The sequence below is a fragment of the Alexandromys fortis genome, unplaced genomic scaffold (genome assembly GCF_014885135.2).
Source record: "Alexandromys fortis isolate MF-2015 unplaced genomic scaffold, M_Fortis_MF-2015_v1.1 scaffold_284, whole genome shotgun sequence".
Lineage (NCBI taxonomy): Eukaryota > Metazoa > Chordata > Mammalia > Rodentia > Cricetidae > Alexandromys > Alexandromys fortis.
Window position 1 is genome coordinate 1,156,448 of NW_026068160.1, and position 16,506 is coordinate 1,172,953.

The window sequence follows — 16,506 nt, forward strand, 5'->3', positions numbered from 1 at the left end:
CTCACCTAGAACTCCTGGTCACCAGAGTCAACCCGCTCTCAGCAACCCTGGCGACACGACTGTGAGCTCACTTCAGACTCACACCTCCAAGAGCAGCTCAGGCCTTCTGGCTTGCTCTTAGTGGCGTCCCCTATGGCTCCTTCTCTGGTCACATCCCTACCCTCCACCTGGCCTTTTTCCTCCTGGAATCCGTTTCTACGACGTGCGCCCCCAAACCATTGTGGACTTAAAGGAGAGACTGGGTATGGATACCTCATGCTCGGGAGGCTGGGGGAGGGGGGCTTCCCAGCGCCCTCCCGGAGCCCTGGGCTTTATTGATGTAGCGGCCCCAGGAAGGAACAGGGGCCTCACGAGTGAGGGGCATCGCGTGCCCTCGCCCTCCTGGCTGTGCAGGGAACCGGAGACTGCGGGATGTCCGTGGAGGTTGAGAGGAGTCTTCTGGGCGCTACCGCGGCCAGCCGTCAGGGGTCAAGCGACTCAGGGAGGCCGCAGGCCGAAGTGGCTCCGCTAGGGGCCTGGTGAGGAGCAGGGGGTAGGGGTAGGGCCTGGGGAAGTCGCTAGAGGCCCCAGTGGCAGGGGACAGACGCTCGGACTTAATGCTGATCGGGGGCGTTTGAGGGGAGGCCACTCGGCTGGGGGGACCCTCCTCACACATGCTGCGGGCGCTGCTGGAGAGAGGAGACAAGGGAGGCAGGATGGTGAGAGATCTTACAAGGTAGATGAGAAAGCTTACCCGCCGTGGAGCTCTGTGAGTCCCCTCTAAATCTCGTAGTCCACCCACAACCCAATCCAGGCAAGTCTCCCGACCGCCAAGGGGCACCCAACTCACCCCGGCCGGGCTGGGTCCACCGCGTCCCTCGTCGGGGGCCAGGGAGAGGACTGCAGGGGGAGCGAAGCGGTGTCTCCGGGGCTGCAATCTGCCGGGAGAGGCTGGCTGAGCGGGGCTCCTGTCAGAACCCGGGCCCTCCCCACGCCGGGACTCAGGGCTGGGGCGAGGGACTCTAACGGGCAGGCAGGTCGGACGGGGTGGGCGCACCTGCGGAACTTGTTGGCAGGAAGGCAAAGCTACCCAAAGCGGGGCCTGGGGCGGCGGCGGAGCTCTGCAGGCCGCTGTACAGGCTCCTCTGCCGGGAATACAAGGAGAGAAAACTGAGGCCGGGTGTGACCACCTGCCTCCTCCCTTCCTCTTTCCCTCTACTTTCCATCCTTCTCTTCCTCCTCCGTCTTCTCCCATCCCCCCCCTTACCGAGATGCCCAGTCCCCCTCGGGCCCCCATCAGACCCGCGGGCAGATCTGGCCTCCGCCCATCAGTCGCCAGGTACAGGGGTGGTGGCGTCTTGCCGGCAAGGTGGCTCGGAGAGAAGATGGGGTGTCCCAGGCCTGGGGGGAAGACCCAGGGAGAGAGGGATGGTAGTGTCACCAGCGAGACCAGAGCCAGGATCCTCGTGCCCTTCCACTCTCCCCATTCTGGCTGCTTCTAATGCTCACCCGGGGGCCGAAAGAGGGGCGGGAGGCTGTGGACAGACGGGTCCTCCCCCAACCCACTGGGGTCGCAGCCGGGTGGGGCGAGTGGAACCCGGTAGGACAGCTCTGAGACCGACATCGCAGGGGCCACCGGCTGCGGACAGAGATGTGGGAGAATGAGGGTCTGTCTGGAGATTTAGACCTAGATACAAGACTGGGGTTGCCGGGTGGGCTCCATCAGCCTGGTTCGGAGTCCAGGCCTCTCTCTACCGATCATGGGGTGTCTGATCATTAGGGGAATGGTGGCCCGAAGACTTGTTTGTTGAACTCTTTCAACTCTTTTTGTTGTCTTTCAAAGCCTGGGTCTTTCCCAGGACGAGATCACACTCTGTATTGGAAGTGTGTTTGGAGGTCGGAGAGATTAGAAGGAACAGGGAAAGTTCTCTTACATAGATCCGAGGCAGGGGCGAAGCCGAGCCTCTGTCACCTCCCAGCGTCCTCAGCAGCTTCTCTCCAGGCCCGTCTGACCCCTCCTCCACCTCCAGCTCAGGCCCATCCAGGCTCACGCCCCTCCTCTTCAGGGTCTGTGGGAACAGCAGATGGCGGGGTGGGCCCTCCGATCTTACCCGACTTGGTTCTAGGGTACCTGAGAGAGGAGACCTTCTCGGGCTAGTCTGCTGGAGGGATACACGATAGACATGGCCTGCTCCTGGGAGACCCAGAAACTAAATTCACAGTAAGTCCCCCGAGGTTCAAGTCCCCACGGAGTAGCTTAGAAGCTACCGAGGTCATGTAGCATGGCTGGGATGCTCCCGGGGCCTTTCAGGTAGCTTCAGGTACCTGCAGGATATCCGCATTGGTGCGGCTCTCATGCGGCTCGCTGTACTCGGTGTATTTGAGCAGCACCCGGTCCATGTCGCTGCTCGCGTACTGGAAGAGGCGCTGCGCGCTGTTGAAGATGATCAGTGCGATGTCGCAGTCACACAGCACGCTCAGCTCGTAAGCCTTCTTCATCAGCCCGAACTTGCGTTTGGTGAATGTCACCTGCACCACAGAGGCGAGGTGGGGTGTGGCGGGGTGGGGGCCTTAAAGGAGGGAACTGCAGAGCGAGCTTCTCTGCTCTAGTTTCCATCCGAGCCTGGGAAACTTCTCTGCGTATTTACAACTCCCCAAGTGTCCAGTTGTCTTCTGAGAAGATTGGGCCCGGGGAAGCAGAACCCACGGTTTCTGTCTCATCTCCCCAAAAGGGCCTCAGGACTCAGACTTCTCTGCAAGACCATTTGTTTAGCCTGGCTGTGCCCCTGCCCCGAATGCCACCTCCCCCAATGGTGATGCAGTCTGGGACTCACCTGCCTGTTCCTTTGGTCTAGAATGCGTGAGATCTGGATTTTTTTCCTTCCCATCGTTGCCTGGCTGAGCCGAGTGACTCTTCTGAAAGAGCGCAGGAGGGAATGGCTGGAACGAGGCCAACAGTGGCAGCCTCTGCCCTGCCCACTTCCAAGTCTCTGAACCCCAGTGATGACAAGGAGAAGGAAGGCAGGCCAGGTCACCCAGACAGCCCCTGCTGGGTTTCAGTAAATGCAATGCACTGTGGAGATCCATGCATTTCCAGATCCCTCCACCTAGGAAGCTGGGATCCAGGCCAGCCTCAGCTCCTCCTGGAGATGGAGGTCATCCAAAGGACCGTCCAGAGTATATCACTTACTCAAATGGAGAGGGTCACTAGGATGCCCTCTGGACAGTGGACACAGAAATGGAGGTTGTTTGCCCACTGCTGTGTGCTCATATGCACGTATGTGGGGTGGGGGGCGTAAGTGGAGACAGGCCCCCTCTGTCCACCATATTGGTCTAGTTCTGCAGATGGAACTCAGGCACTTGGATAGACAGCAGATGTCTTTGTCAGCTGAGCCACCTCATTCACCCTCTTTTTTGTTTGTTTGTTTTGTTTTGTTGAGACAGGATCTCTACATGTAGCTCTGGCTGTTCTTGCAATGTTGCTGGCCTCAAACTCACAGAGATCGACCTGTCTCTGCCTCCAGACCACTGGGCTTAAAGGCATGTGCCACACCCAGCTCTTTTCTTTCCTTAATTTAGTGAATTCTGCATACAATTCACTAGTTTAATGTGCACAGTTAAATGGCATTTAGTGTGTTTTCCATAGTGTTTAACCACTACCTCAGTCTAATTTCAGAACATTCCATGGTCATCAGGCTGCAGCTGCCCCCACCCCACCCCCCATTCCCTCTGCTTTCTGGCTCTGGGATCCTGTTCTAGATCTCTCCATACATGGGTCACACACCATCTGGGCCTTGGGGCTCCCCACATTTTCACTATGGGACATGGAAGGAGAGTGTTCTGAGACATGGTTTTGCTAAGTAGAACAAAATCCTCCTGCCTCAGCCTCCAGGGTGCCAGTGGAACAGGTGTGGTCACCACATCCCCTCAGGAAAATGCTCTGCTGTGTTTTTTACTGCATGGACTTGAGGAAAAGTCACCCCTGGCAGACTGGGAACTCCACTAAAGGGTCAACATGGGGACTTGGGAAGTCCCTGGCCTCCATAGTAGAGATCCTGGGTCTCCCTGGCCTCCAGCAGTTCCAGACTAGTCTGGGCTGTGGTGAGAACTTACTTCAAATAAAGAAAACAAGATAAAGTTTCTGAGCTGGGTAAGGGCGGTACACTGAGGATGCTGGCACTCAGAGGCTGAGGCAGGAGCCTTGCTGGAGTCGAGGAACTCTAGTCTAGCCTGGGCTTCATGGTGGGACTGTCTCAGGAGCGTGAGGACCTGACTACAACACCCAGCACCACAGCAGAGCCTAACTGAGGAACCAGCCCTGGGGTTAGTGAAGGACAACGTCTCAAAACCATGAAATGTGATCTAGGGAGAAGATTCCAGGGGTTAGAGCTCTGCCTTCACGAGAATGATGACCCGAATTTGAATCTCAGGACCCACGTAAAATCTAGGTGCTCATGTCTAACCCCAGTGATAAGAATAGAGGCACAGGAAGAGCACTGGGGCTCGGTGGTTGCGAGCCTAGATCCCAGTTCAGTGAAAGACCCTGTCTGAAAAGAATAATGTGGGAAGTGATAGAGCAGGACACCCAGTGTCCTTTGCACAAGTGCACACACATGCACGCACACATACATAATGCACACACATATGCATACACAGACATGCACATACATGCACATGCAAATATGCACACACATGTGCATATACATACATATGTACAATACACACACTGAAAGCAGTAAATCATGGCATCCCACATCAGCCTCTGATCTCCAAATGTACATACACAAAGAGGAAAGAGAAGAGGGCTAGGGTTCCCACCAGCCCAGGGCACTACATCCTGCATTACAAGCCTGGGCTCCCAGAGACCCAGGCCAGAGAGGCTGAAGGCTGGGCCTGGGACACATGCCTTTGAGACAGAGAAGTAGCTGACCCTTCTCAGATGATCTGAGCTTTTTGTTTTTTGTTTTGTTTTCTCTCTCTCTTTTTAAAAAAAAAAATTTTAAGAGACAAGGTCTCTGTAGCCCAGGCTGGCCTCAAACTCACATTGTAGCAAGAGAAGGCCACTGTGTTGGGGATCAGGTAGCTCTAGAGTCCTTTCATGATACAAAGGTATCTGTTGCCCACAGGGAGGACAAGATAGACACAGGGGCCCTTACTCCCTTGAAGATAGTCCTCTCTGCAGACTCTGGGGCCATACAGCCTCTCCAGTCAGTGGTCACCTCGGGTCACACGGGCCTGCATCTGTCCCCCACAGCCCCCACCTGCTGTCTGGAGAGGTGGGTGGGCAACAGGTGTCCAGGTAGACAGGGCACGCCCAGTGCTACTCTAGGCTGGTGATGAGCTCAGAACACGAGAGCTGGGGGCTTCAGAGGGTGGCTCACACCTGTGATCCTAGCACTTGGGAGGCTGAGGCCAGCCTGGGCTGCCAACACTCCAGAGACAGAGGCATGGGACTTCTTGAGCTTTGGAGTTCCCAGTCAGTCAGACCTACAAGACCTACAAAGTGGGACTATGTCTTAAAACAAAAAACAAACAAACACAAAACAGGTGTGGTGGCACACACCTGTCATCTTGGCACTGAGGAAGTGGGGGAAGAGTATTAGCTAAATGAATCTAAGGCTAAGTGAATCTGAGGTTAGCCTGGGCTACATAAAACCCTGTTTCCCTCCCTTAAAAAGAAAAAGAAGTCTGGATCCAGTGAGCTGGCTAGGGCTACTCTCTTGTCCCCAACCCAATTGGTCTGGCTGTGGCTCCCATCTTCCTGGGAGTCCTGTATCCAGTGGTGTGGAATACTTCAGCTGGCATAGGTGAGATGCTGTGGGCTAGCCTCCACCCTCTCTGAGCTGGGTCTCCAAGTCAAGTCCAAGGAACAGATCCAGGAAGAGCAGGCCCTGCTCCAGATTCTCTTACTAAATTTAACCCCTCGCTAATTTTACCCTTTGCTGGAGTCATGCCTTTCCCAGGGCTGGGATGTGTGGTCAGAACCCAGGCAGGTCCCTGGAGGCTGAAGGGGGGCACTGGACCAGAGGTTCCCCTGGCCAAAATGACTCCGGAAATGCCCCAGTCCCGGGTCCCATGAGGGCCAGGCCAGGCTTGGACCTGAGTCCCTGGGTCCTAGAAGACCTGAGGGCAGCTCTCTGTGTCCTTGAACTGTGAGGAAGGGACTTTGGTGAGGGGAGAACAAGGGTGGAGTGCTCAGAGAAGGGATGCCTCCCCAGCGCTGGTGCTAAGGCACAGCCACCACTCCTAGCTATGTATTCATTTTTATTTTTTGAGACAGGGTCTAGGTTGGCTTCAACTCCTGATCCCCCTGTCTCGGGCTCCAGAACACTGGGCTGACACTCAAACTCTCAAGGGAGCAGGTTGGGGTCAGGGTGTAAGCAGCTAGGGGGTGGATGGGAGGCCAGGGCTCTGCCTGGGCATGAGTTGAAATTCCAGCATCCACATAAAAAGTCATCTGCCCTGGGGAGGTGGGGCTTCCTGGCCAGTCAGTCAGGCTAAATCGCAGAACTCCAGGCTTATTCAATGACCTTGTCTCAAATAAGGTGGAGCCAGGCCTTTAATTGTAGTCTTGGGAGGCAGAGAGTTTAGATGGCCAGGGGCAGAATGACCGAGATACCCAATGACCTCTGACCTTCACACATGAGACATTCCCCCCCCCTTCCTGCTCACTTCCTCTTAGACGCTTCCCCATCGGACACCCAGAAATACACGAGAGAATGCAAATCTCCACTCACTCAGCACGGGCTGCAGACCCTGTGCCCAGGTGTGACAGGCGAGAGGAGTGCAGAGGCGGAGGCTGGGCAGATCTATTTGTACTTCCATGCAAATTACCCAGCCACAGGCCGACCCCAGGGCCTCTGCCCCAGATGCTGGGGTGATGGAATGTGGGGAGGAGGGAGCAGCCCAGTATGAATATGTCGGGCATAAGGGGGACATTGAGAACTGGGGAGGTGGCTTCCACACCCAAGTACTTCCCAGTGATGTCCAGCCAGGACGGGAGCGTTCAACTGCGTTCAACACTGCAAGTGAGAGGGCAAGGTCATCCAGGGCAGAGTGGGGCCAGGTCCTGGAGGAAAAGCGCCGTGCAGTCAGAGGAGGGTCTGCAGTGGTGCTGAGTAGAACTGATGGGGACACTGGGGGCTGCTATGTGGGTGACACACAAGCCCTGGGTGGGCCAAGGGCCAGACTCTCAGGCCTGAGCTCTGAGTGAGTGATTGCTGAGGAAATCACAAAGTCTATGACAGGCAGGAGGACCCCGAGGAGGGAGAGCTGCTGTTCCAGCGCCTGGAGGAGGCCGTTCTTCAGCAGGTAAAACACTCTGTGCTGAACCCGAGGAGCTGAGTGTGAGCACAGGACCCACTCCTGGAGGCTGTCGTCTGAACCCCACACACTGGTTGTGGCATGCACACACACACACACACACACACACACACACACACACACTAATGACTGTTAAATTTTTGTTTTAAAGGCAGGGTCTCACAATGTAGCCCTGATTCTCTCAGAACTCATTACATAGACCAGGCTGGCTGAACTCTGCCTGCCTCTACCTCCTTCATGCTGAGATTAAAGGGGTGCACCACCACACCTGGTTATGGAAGTAATTTTTTATTAAAATAAAACATTCTCTCTCTCTCTCTCTCTCTCTCTCTCACGCGCGCCTTTTGTCTGATGGGATTTGTGGTTAGAAAGTCAATCAACAAACTCTCTTGACGGTCTTACGAACCACAAACTATCACCTCCCTAGCTCAGTGTGGCCTCTGGGTCCCTGGGTGATGGAAATGAGGGTGATTAGGAGGGATCCCACCTTCCAGTAACCTCTAGTCTCTTACCCAAATGAGGCCTCGGTTTCCCCCGCACCCGTAGAGGAAAACAGGTTAAAAACACCGTCTCCTTCCAGCCCGAGGGCTTCAATTTGTCTTTCCTTCCCAGAAGTCAAACGTGGACCTCGGGATGTTGCGTGCCAGGCCACATCCAGCCTCCAACTTGTTCTCCCGCGATGGGCCACTGGGCTGCACAGGGACCCACAGCCCTGCGCGAGCCGAGAAAGCAGAAGTGAGAGGCAGGTGGGAGCCAGGCCCGCGGGACACGCGGCCTCACGCAACCCGGGCAGCGGTTTCATCACCTGCTCCCAGGACTCCTCATTACGACGACAGGAAGCGCCCCCTGGAAAACCGGGACCCCTCCCCGCCCTCTCCTGGGGGCCCCCCAGAGACGCTCAGGGCGACCCCAGCTGCCCATCTTCCCACAGCTGCAGCCGGCGACACGCCCCTCCGCACCGGGCGGGACCTGAAGGGCTGGAGGCGGGGCCTAGATCACAGCAGCTTCGGGTTGCGCAGGTGTGTGTGTGTGATCAGTAACCCCGCAGTAGCCGCAGCTTTACCACCAAAACTGGGTCAATCTGGACCTCCCGGGGGTGCCTAGCTGCCTAGTTCTTTCTCTGGGTAGGGGCCAGATGAGTATAAGTATTCCAAGTAGTCTCAGGCCACGTGGGCCGCTGGGAGAGCTGGAGAAACCTTCATAAGATGGCCAGAATGGGGGAAGACTCTACCTTCACTTGGAGATACCTCGGACCATGGGGATGTAACAATAGATCCCCAAAACACTCCGGCATCCCTGCCTACAAAAGCCATCAAAGGATCTGGCCTAGTGTGACACTATTACCCTGGAGCTCAGGTGGTGAGGCAGGAGGACAGCTTTCAGTCTGAAGCCAACCTAGCTAAACAATGAGTTCCTGGCTAGCCTGGGATACAGTGCAATCCCATCTCACAAAACACAGACAGAGATATCCCTAAATCCACACAGCTCTCCAAACTTAACCCCAACATGAGACCTGCTTCGGAATTTCCGAGAAGTGTCAATCCTCAGATGCATGCAGCCTCCCACCATCCAGACTGCCACAGATCCAGCCAGTCCCCTCAGACACACAGAGAGACCCCTAAACTTTCACCCACCCCTGACATATGCAGACTTCGAAATCCATGCTGGCCCCTGTGACATGCATGCATCCCCAGAGGCTCCAGCCCAGTTCCAGCTTCCCTTCTGCTGTGGGTGCTCACTCAGCCTGAGGTGCTGAGAGATCTTGGGGGGGGGGTTGTAAATCTCATTTCCAGAATTCTAGGAAGGTCCCCAGGTCCCTTTGTCCATGGGTCCTTCTGGTGTCTCTCTTGGGAACCTCTGAACTGCTCAAGGTGGGGGGTACAGACAGTGAGTTCAGTGGGACCAATCCTGGCTGCCGGCCGGCTGCCCAGAGCTGGGTCAAGGATAACATGTTGCTTTTTTCTTTTGGGGCTGAAGATATGTTGATGCCTGTGTGCTAGGGAAGCCCTGTGGTGCTGGTTCCATTCCTTGTCCTTAGTCTCCTTTTAAGAACCTCATAGAACAGAGCGCAAGCCTGAAGTCACAGATGGCCCTGTCTGTAAGACATCCTCATGCTGTTGGGAGTTTCCTCAGCACATGTGAAGCCTGCATGCCACCCCCACCACCCCACGGAAATAGGCATGGTGGTAAACACCTGTAATCCTGGCACTGAGATGTTCAAGGCCAGCCTGGGCTATGTGAGACCCTATATTAAAACAAAACAAGCCACACTTGGTCACACACCCTTCTTCCTAGCACTGTGAGTCAGGTGCAGGAGGATCTCTGAGTTCAATGCCAGCCTGGTCTACATGGTGAATTCCAGGTCAGCCAAGGCTACATAGTGAGACCCTGTCTCAAAACCACAGCAACAATAACAAGAATGAAAAACAAAAGCCCCTACACATAAAATAAAAATCAATTTTACCAGAGAAAGACGGGGGTTGGAGAAGAGAGGGGACAGAGGAGACTCGGAAGGTAACACATTTGAGCAAATGGACCTGAATTTGACCTCTAGAGTCCACACGGAAGCCAGGCAGATCCGAGGACTTGATGGTTGACCGGCCTTGCCAAATGGCAAGTTCCAGGTTTGGTGAGACACTGTCTCAACAGTAAGAGAGCGTCCATAGGTGTGATCACCCGCTTCGTAAGGGGCACTGCCCCAGGAACAGGGACAGACCATGCTCTGAGCTAAATCCTACTGCCCCATATCAGGGGCCCCCAAACATGTCCCTTGAGCCTCTACAGTGGCTGCAGGGACAGCCCAATATTTCCCTCTTTATTCCACAGAAAGGTCTTCCCTCAGGGAATTGGTCCCCAGAGGCCCAGGTCTCCCTGCTTGGGAAATTAACACATCTGTCAGCAGTGGGCGGAAGGGACTCTGCCCACAGCTTCAAAAACCCCAAGATATACTAGCCGGAAACCTAAGACAAGGTGCCCAGAAATGACAGGGACACCCAGGCCAGGGGTGGACACACATTGGGTTCCCCTCTGGCTGTCAACAACAGATACATATCTGTGCCTGGGAGGTCTGTGTGGAAGGAACGGGAACACCAGCTTGGTCTGGGGGCTTGTGCCTGTTATCCAGCAACTGGGAGGAGGAGGCAGGAGGACCAGGAGGCTAGCTCCCGCTGCATAGTAAGTTCACAGAAGAGCCTATCTAAAAAAGAAGAGAAAAATGGGGAAACTGAGGCAAGTGACCGTGAGAGTGGCTGTGACAGAGGGTCCAGGAAAGCCATCTGCTAGGACGACGCCATCTGGAGGGGCAGGGCTGGCCTGCAGAGGGAGGCCGAGGCCGAGGCTCCTAACCAAGCATCTGCCCTGCCTGGGGGAAAGCCCATGCCCTCATGTTGGACAGGGTGAGTGAGGGCTGCAGACAGTGGAGAACAGGGCACAGAGCATTATGGGATGGGTATGTTGATCCACGATACTCAGATTTAGTGGCTGTGGAGGGAGAGAGGTTTGGGGGGCAGGAAGCCTGGGTAGCACCCAGCAGAACAAGGTGTGGCCTGGACCACCAGGGCTGCAGGCTGGGAAAGATGAGACAAGCCTGAGCCCACAGCTGTGGGACACCAGGTCTCAACCACCACCTTTGTTCCCTTTTTGCCCCTCACCTTGATCTGGAGCAAACTAAGACCCAAAGAGGGTGAGTCAGGGATTAGCAGCTTCTCCTCAGTCCTGGGGAATGGCTGGGAAATGACTCACAGTATCTACTATGATTGAGTGCCTACTGTTTGCCCAAGCCATTCACACATGGCCCACCTCACAGAAAAAGCCCAGCTACTGAGAGATAGGTCCTCCTAATCAGAGGAAGTGGGCTTCCCCTCAGGGCTGGATGGAGCAGGCTTGGGCTGAAGCGGGAGCCTTCCACAGTCCAAACTGGGAAACAGGCCTGCTATTGTTATTCAGATCAAAATCCAGATCCCAGTCTGGGAAAGTTGGGGCATATACATATGTTCCTGGCAAAGTCAGGCATGGTACATGCCTGTCACCCCAGCTCTGAGATGCAGAATGATCAAGAGCTCAAGGTCATCCTTAGCTACATAGCAACTTTGAGCTAGCCTGAGGTACTCGAGACAGTCTCAACAAACAACAACAAACCAGGAAGCCAACGAGGTGGCGGTGGTGGTGCACGTCTTTAATCCCAGCACTTGGGAGGCAGAGACAGGTGGATCTGTGTAAGTTCGAGGCCAGCCTGGTCTACAAGAGCGAGTTCCAGGGAAGTCAAAGTTACACAGAGAAATCCTGTCTTGAAAAAAACAATAAAATAAGACCCAGGAAATCAAGTTTGGGCTCAACGTGCCTTGCCATGGTCACAAAGACAGACAGAGTTCAGAGAAGGGCAGGACCTTAGCAAGGGTGCGTGGCAGAGACTCAGTCCCCAGCCATGGCTCCTGTTCTCTCAAGGGCCTGGGAGTGGCCTTGAGCCCCTTCTTTCTCCAAAGTGGGGCTGGGTGTCCCCACATGGTCTTAGGATCCTCTCCTTCGAGATCATAAGCTGGGCAGGCCGCTGTCACCCCAACACCGAGGAGGTGGAAGCAGGAGGATCAGGAGTTCAAGGCTGGCCTGGACAACATGACACCCTGGCTCAAAAGACAAATTTCTTGTGCTGGGAAGATGCTCAGTGGCTCAGAGTGCTCACTGCTCTTGCAGAGGACTCAAGTTCGGTTCCCAGTACCTATAGCAAGTGGCTCACAACTTCAGCTCATCAGTACCCCCTCCATGCCCTATACATAATAGTTAAATAATAAAAAAATGAATCTTTAAATCAGTAAAAAGAGAAAAATCCAAACCAGATTTCAGTCGGCCCCTGGCCTTAAGTATCTCAAAATTCCGTCCCCTTTAGGATAAGTTTTGTTCCTCTCTTTAGCTAGGTGGGTGACAGACCTGTCACCAGCAAGGAAGACGCAACACCGGAGCTGCTCTTCTTGCAAGCAGTTTATTCAGGACCTTGTTTTCTCTCTCTCTCTCTCTCTCTATCTATCTCTCTCTCTCTCTTTCCGGGCAAACCTCTCCCAGCCCTTAAGTAGGCATGGGCTACCAACCCCGGATTGCCAGGTGGGCACACTGCCCATAGGTCCACGCATATGCAAGCAGCTGACAATCATTTCGTGATAATAGCATGAGTCAAGCCTTAGCCAATATTAGGAGTTGATTATCACAGAGAGCACCCGCTTTCGGGATCGCGGAGGGCGGAAGCCAGCACCATCAGGTGCGGCTCTACGCAGCTCTCTACACAGACCCAGTTTGGAGAAGCAAGCCTGCCTTTGCAGAGGTCCCTGTAAACTTAGCAAGCAAACCAGAAACACCGATCCTTCTAAATTGAAGTCGGTGCCCCCACACCCACCTCCAGTGCCTAGGACGGAACTTGCACCCATTCTTAGGCTATCTCCCCAGATCCTCACTGGTGAGTTCTAGTCAAGCATTCTCTCCAATCCTGACACACTGAGGGCTCTTTTGAACCTGGGTTTGTTCACAACAACAGCCAGATTTCCTGTCCTTAATTCCACAGGACCACAGTAAGGACTTCAAAGCAAGCAGGTGGAGGCCTAGACTGTGTCTGACCTCTGTTGGCATCTAGGGCTAGGGCCAGGCAGGGGCCAGGTTCACTGGCATCTACTTCTCTGGATGAAGACTGAGAGGCAGGTGGTAGGTCAGGACCGTAAAAGGGACACTGTCTCAGACATCCGTGAGTTGTTCCCAATGCCATTTCCAAGGAAGACACAGGCATGGGGCAAGGGGTGACCCCTTCATCTTGTCTTCCGTGCCCATGTGCATGCCCGAAAGGAAACACGTGCAATGGATGTCAAGCGGTGTGCACCCTCAGAGGGGGTCCCTCAGTGACACGACTTCACAGCAGCAACTCTCACCAATTTTCAAACACAGCCTCAAGTAGGGACACACCTGTGATCCCACAGTTTGGAAACTGAGCTAGGAGGATTGATGGAAGCTTGAGGCTACATACAGAGACCTTATCTCAACTTCTCAACCTCCCTTCTACCTCACACAAAGAAAAACACAAACACAGCCACCACTAGGTAAACATCTGTGATCATGGTACTTGGGAGAACAAAACCAGATTGCCATGAGTTCTAGGTTAGCATGGGCTACAAAGGTGTCTTTTTTCTTTTTCTTTCTATCTTTTTGTTTGTCGAGGTCTCACTACATAGCTTTGTCTGGCTTAGGGCTCACTTTCAGGCTGGCCCGGAAAGGAAAGCTCTGTTTCTGCCTTACTGGGACTAAAGGCATGCACCACCAAGCATGGATACATAGACTTCTAGGCCACCCTGGGCTACAGAGTGAGACCCTCTCTCAAACTCCCAAAAGAACCCTCAAACAATGGAGTGTGGTCACACTTGGGATCCCAGCACTAAGACGACGGGGGGGGGGGGGGGGGGGGGGGGGGGGGGGGGGGGGGGGGGGGGGGGGGGGGGGCGTTGAGGCTGGCCTGTGCTATATAGTAACTTTCAGACTAGCTTAGGCCAGAACGAGACCCTACTCAGCAAACATCCCTGAAACCCAGCGCTCCCCCCAACGCCTCCCGTCAGACACCGTATGCACACACACACACCACCTTTTGTACCCACGCGTGCCCCGGAGCCGTGCACACCTCTGCAGTCCCGGGAGACCGTCAACGCCGGCCGCACCTGCAAGTCCAGGCGTCTACTGCTGCTCAGGCACTGAGCTCTGCTCCCACCGGCCCGGGGTGCCTTCCCGCGCAGTCCCGCCCCTAAGAGGTGATTGGATGGAGGTGGTGCCTTCATTTGTGAGGGGCAGATGCTTGGGAAAGTCCTGCCTCCTAAGCCCTTGAACTCAAAGAAGATGCTGAGATCCAAAGTGACCAGGTATAGAGAAGCAGGGCTTGGAGGTGCATGCCTGTCATCCCAGTAGCCGGGAGGCAGAGGCAGGTGGATCTCTGTGAGTTCGAGGTCAACCTGGTCTACAGAGAGAGGTCCAGGACAGTCAGGGCTACAAAAAAACCCTGTCTGGAAAAAAATAAAACAAAACACCACCTACAAAAATAAAATAAAGATGGGTTTGGAGGAACGACTCAGTGGTAATTGAGAGCACTGGCTGCTCTTCCAGACCCACAGGGCAGCTAACAACTACAACTCCAAAGTCTGACACCCTCACACAGACATACATGCAGGCAAAACATCAATGCATACAGAATAAAGATAAATTATTAAAAAAGGAAAGAGAAGAACGGGGCTGGGGCAGCAGCTAAAACCACCAAGCATGGTGCAGACAGAATTCAACCCCAAGTACTTGAATGGTGGACTCTGGTGTCCCCACTGTGGCACACACCTCATGCTGAGCCTGACCTTAATCTGGACCTTGTTCAGAACTCTGCCACTGCCAGCCCAGACCATGCACCTCAACAGAGTGAGTTCCAGGACAGGCTCCAAAGCTACAGAGAAACCCTGTCTCAAAAAAATTTTTTTTTTCTTACAGCCCTGATTCTGCTAGCAAACTGGACAATGGACCAAGCCAGCCTTTAAGGCTCATGGCCTTCTAAAATCAGAACCACTTCATGGGGGACCTGGACCACTAAGTATGTAGCCCTACCCAGTGGTGCCTCCTGCAGTGTCCTCACGGACTTCTACTGGACCCTGCTCACTTTGTGGCCTTACCCTATCCTCTTCTGGTCTTCTACCATCATGCTCCTGTCTCAGTTCATCTCTGTGTTTGCAGAGCCTCGAAGGAAAAGGATTACAGGGTCAGAGGTCAGGGACAAAGCTGGCTGGGGACAAGGGGGTAGAATCCCACATGGGACCCCTCCCAACTCTTTGGAGGTGGAGCCAGGCCAATGGGAACAATGGTAGGGCAACACCAGAAGGATGAGGGACATTTGCAGTGCTTTACAATGAATCTGTCCCTGAGTGAGAATCGAGAGTAGGGCAGGAGTGCGGCTGCCTGGGTGGCCTCTGCCTTGTTCTACATCTGTGTAATTTGAACCCTGTAGTTTCGGCACAACTTCCCAGACTCCCAACCGTGTTTCACTCTTGTAACGGAGGCTCAGGGCAGTCTTCTTGCCTCACACTGTAAGCGTTTGGATGACAGCAGTGAACCACTTCCCACGGCTGCAAACTTTCTCTTCAGACTCAAAACCGAAAAGTTTGTGCCGTGCTATAGGTGAGTCCCCTGCCCTAGCCCAGTTCTCAGTCCACACCCACAGGTGTCCTTGAGACACACCAAGATCCGAGCCCAGCCTGGGGGCTTCTGCCTGGGTTCCAAGATGAAGAACAAGGCTCCTGTAGATGAAGGAGCCTGGGGAACCCCGGCCCCCGGGGCCCCGCTGTTTACCGGGCCACCTCCCCCTGGCTCTGATGCAACCTACAGGCTCTGGTTACATGAGGGCATGAGGGCGGCAGCTGCAGCAGGGCCAGCAGGGCCCTGCACCGGAGCCAACCCGCCCACACAAAGCCACGCCCCGACCCACAGCAGCTTGCCCCCTGCCCTGGACCCCTTCGGTCCCATCACTTGAGGGACTAGACAAGTTACTACCTCTGGCTATTCAAGGTGAGGGGACATATGAGTGGCTGGAGCAAGGGAGGAGGTCTGAAAGCCAAGGCTCTTTACTTCGGATTTTTCTCTTTCTGTCTCCCTACAATCTACTTACGTAATAACAACCCCTGAGCCGAACTGGTAATAAATGCTTTTTTTCCTCCCAGTTTTTCAAGACAGGGTTTCTCTGTGTAGTTTGGAGCCTGTCCTGGAACTCACTCTGTACACCAGGTTGGCCTGTCTCTGCCTCCCGAATGCTGGGATTAAAAGGCATGTGCCACCACCACTGGGCAAGGCACGTGGACTTAAACTCATGGCTAACCTATGTTACATGACAAGAACCTGTCTAAAAGGAAATAAATTCAAGATCTGTGAGATGTTCAGTGGGTAAAGTGCTAGCTGCCAGACCAGGTGACATGAGTTTGATCCCCATGTCCTCTGATCTCCACATTTACACATGTGTCATGATACTGTGCCCCCCCACCCCCCCCAGTAAAATAAATGTAAGTTTTACAAGTCATAAGCACAGGCCACTGTGAGTCCCTTTCCAGCCCTGGTGGATCTGGGGGAGCCCATTCAATGTCAGACCCTGCCAGACTATTCCTAGTCAGGTGGCTGACTGGTTTCTTGGGTGCCCCATGGCACAGGAAGATCACCTTC

At 54.4% G+C, this 16,506-nt stretch overlaps 1 protein-coding gene across 6 annotated transcripts; it reads right to left on the reverse strand.

Annotated features, from left to right (window-relative positions):
• Positions 1-265: 265 nt before the first annotated feature.
• On the reverse strand, positions 266-16,331 carry Mef2b (myocyte enhancer factor 2B). Of its 6 annotated transcripts, XM_050127659.1 has the most exons (10): positions 13,949-14,734; positions 7,815-8,014; positions 2,814-2,895; positions 2,305-2,508; positions 1,914-2,048; positions 1,489-1,618; positions 1,247-1,380; positions 1,037-1,124; positions 830-917; positions 266-668 (listed from the first exon to the last, which is right to left on the reverse strand). In XM_050127659.1, exons 3-10 carry the CDS (start codon positions 2,865-2,867, stop codon positions 446-448), a joined length of 1,056 nt encoding a protein of 351 aa, XP_049983616.1. In that variant the 5' UTR covers positions 2,868-2,895; positions 7,815-8,014; positions 13,949-14,734; the 3' UTR covers positions 266-445. The 6 variants fall into 6 exon arrangements, with proteins under 6 accessions (XP_049983616.1, XP_049983615.1, XP_049983618.1 ...); XM_050127658.1 differs by lacking the exons at positions 7,815-8,014; positions 13,949-14,734 and adding an exon at positions 14,973-16,331; XM_050127661.1 differs by lacking the exon at positions 7,815-8,014.
• Positions 16,332-16,506: the final 175 nt, after the last annotated feature.

Excerpts from the sequence above, each read along its gene's own strand:
- Mef2b (XM_050127656.1), bottom strand. The coding sequence starts at position 8,104 with ATGAAACCGCTGCCCGGGTTGCGTGAGGCCGCGTGTCCCGCGGGCCTG. Across the intron at positions 2,049-2,304 it reads CCAATGCGGATATCCTGCAG|ACCCTGAAGAGGAGGGGCGT; the intron begins GTACCTGAAGCT and ends CTGTTCCCACAG. Across the intron at positions 1,125-1,246 it reads GAGGGGGACTGGGCATCTCG|AGGAGCCTGTACAGCGGCCT; the intron begins GTAAGGGGGGGG and ends TATTCCCGGCAG.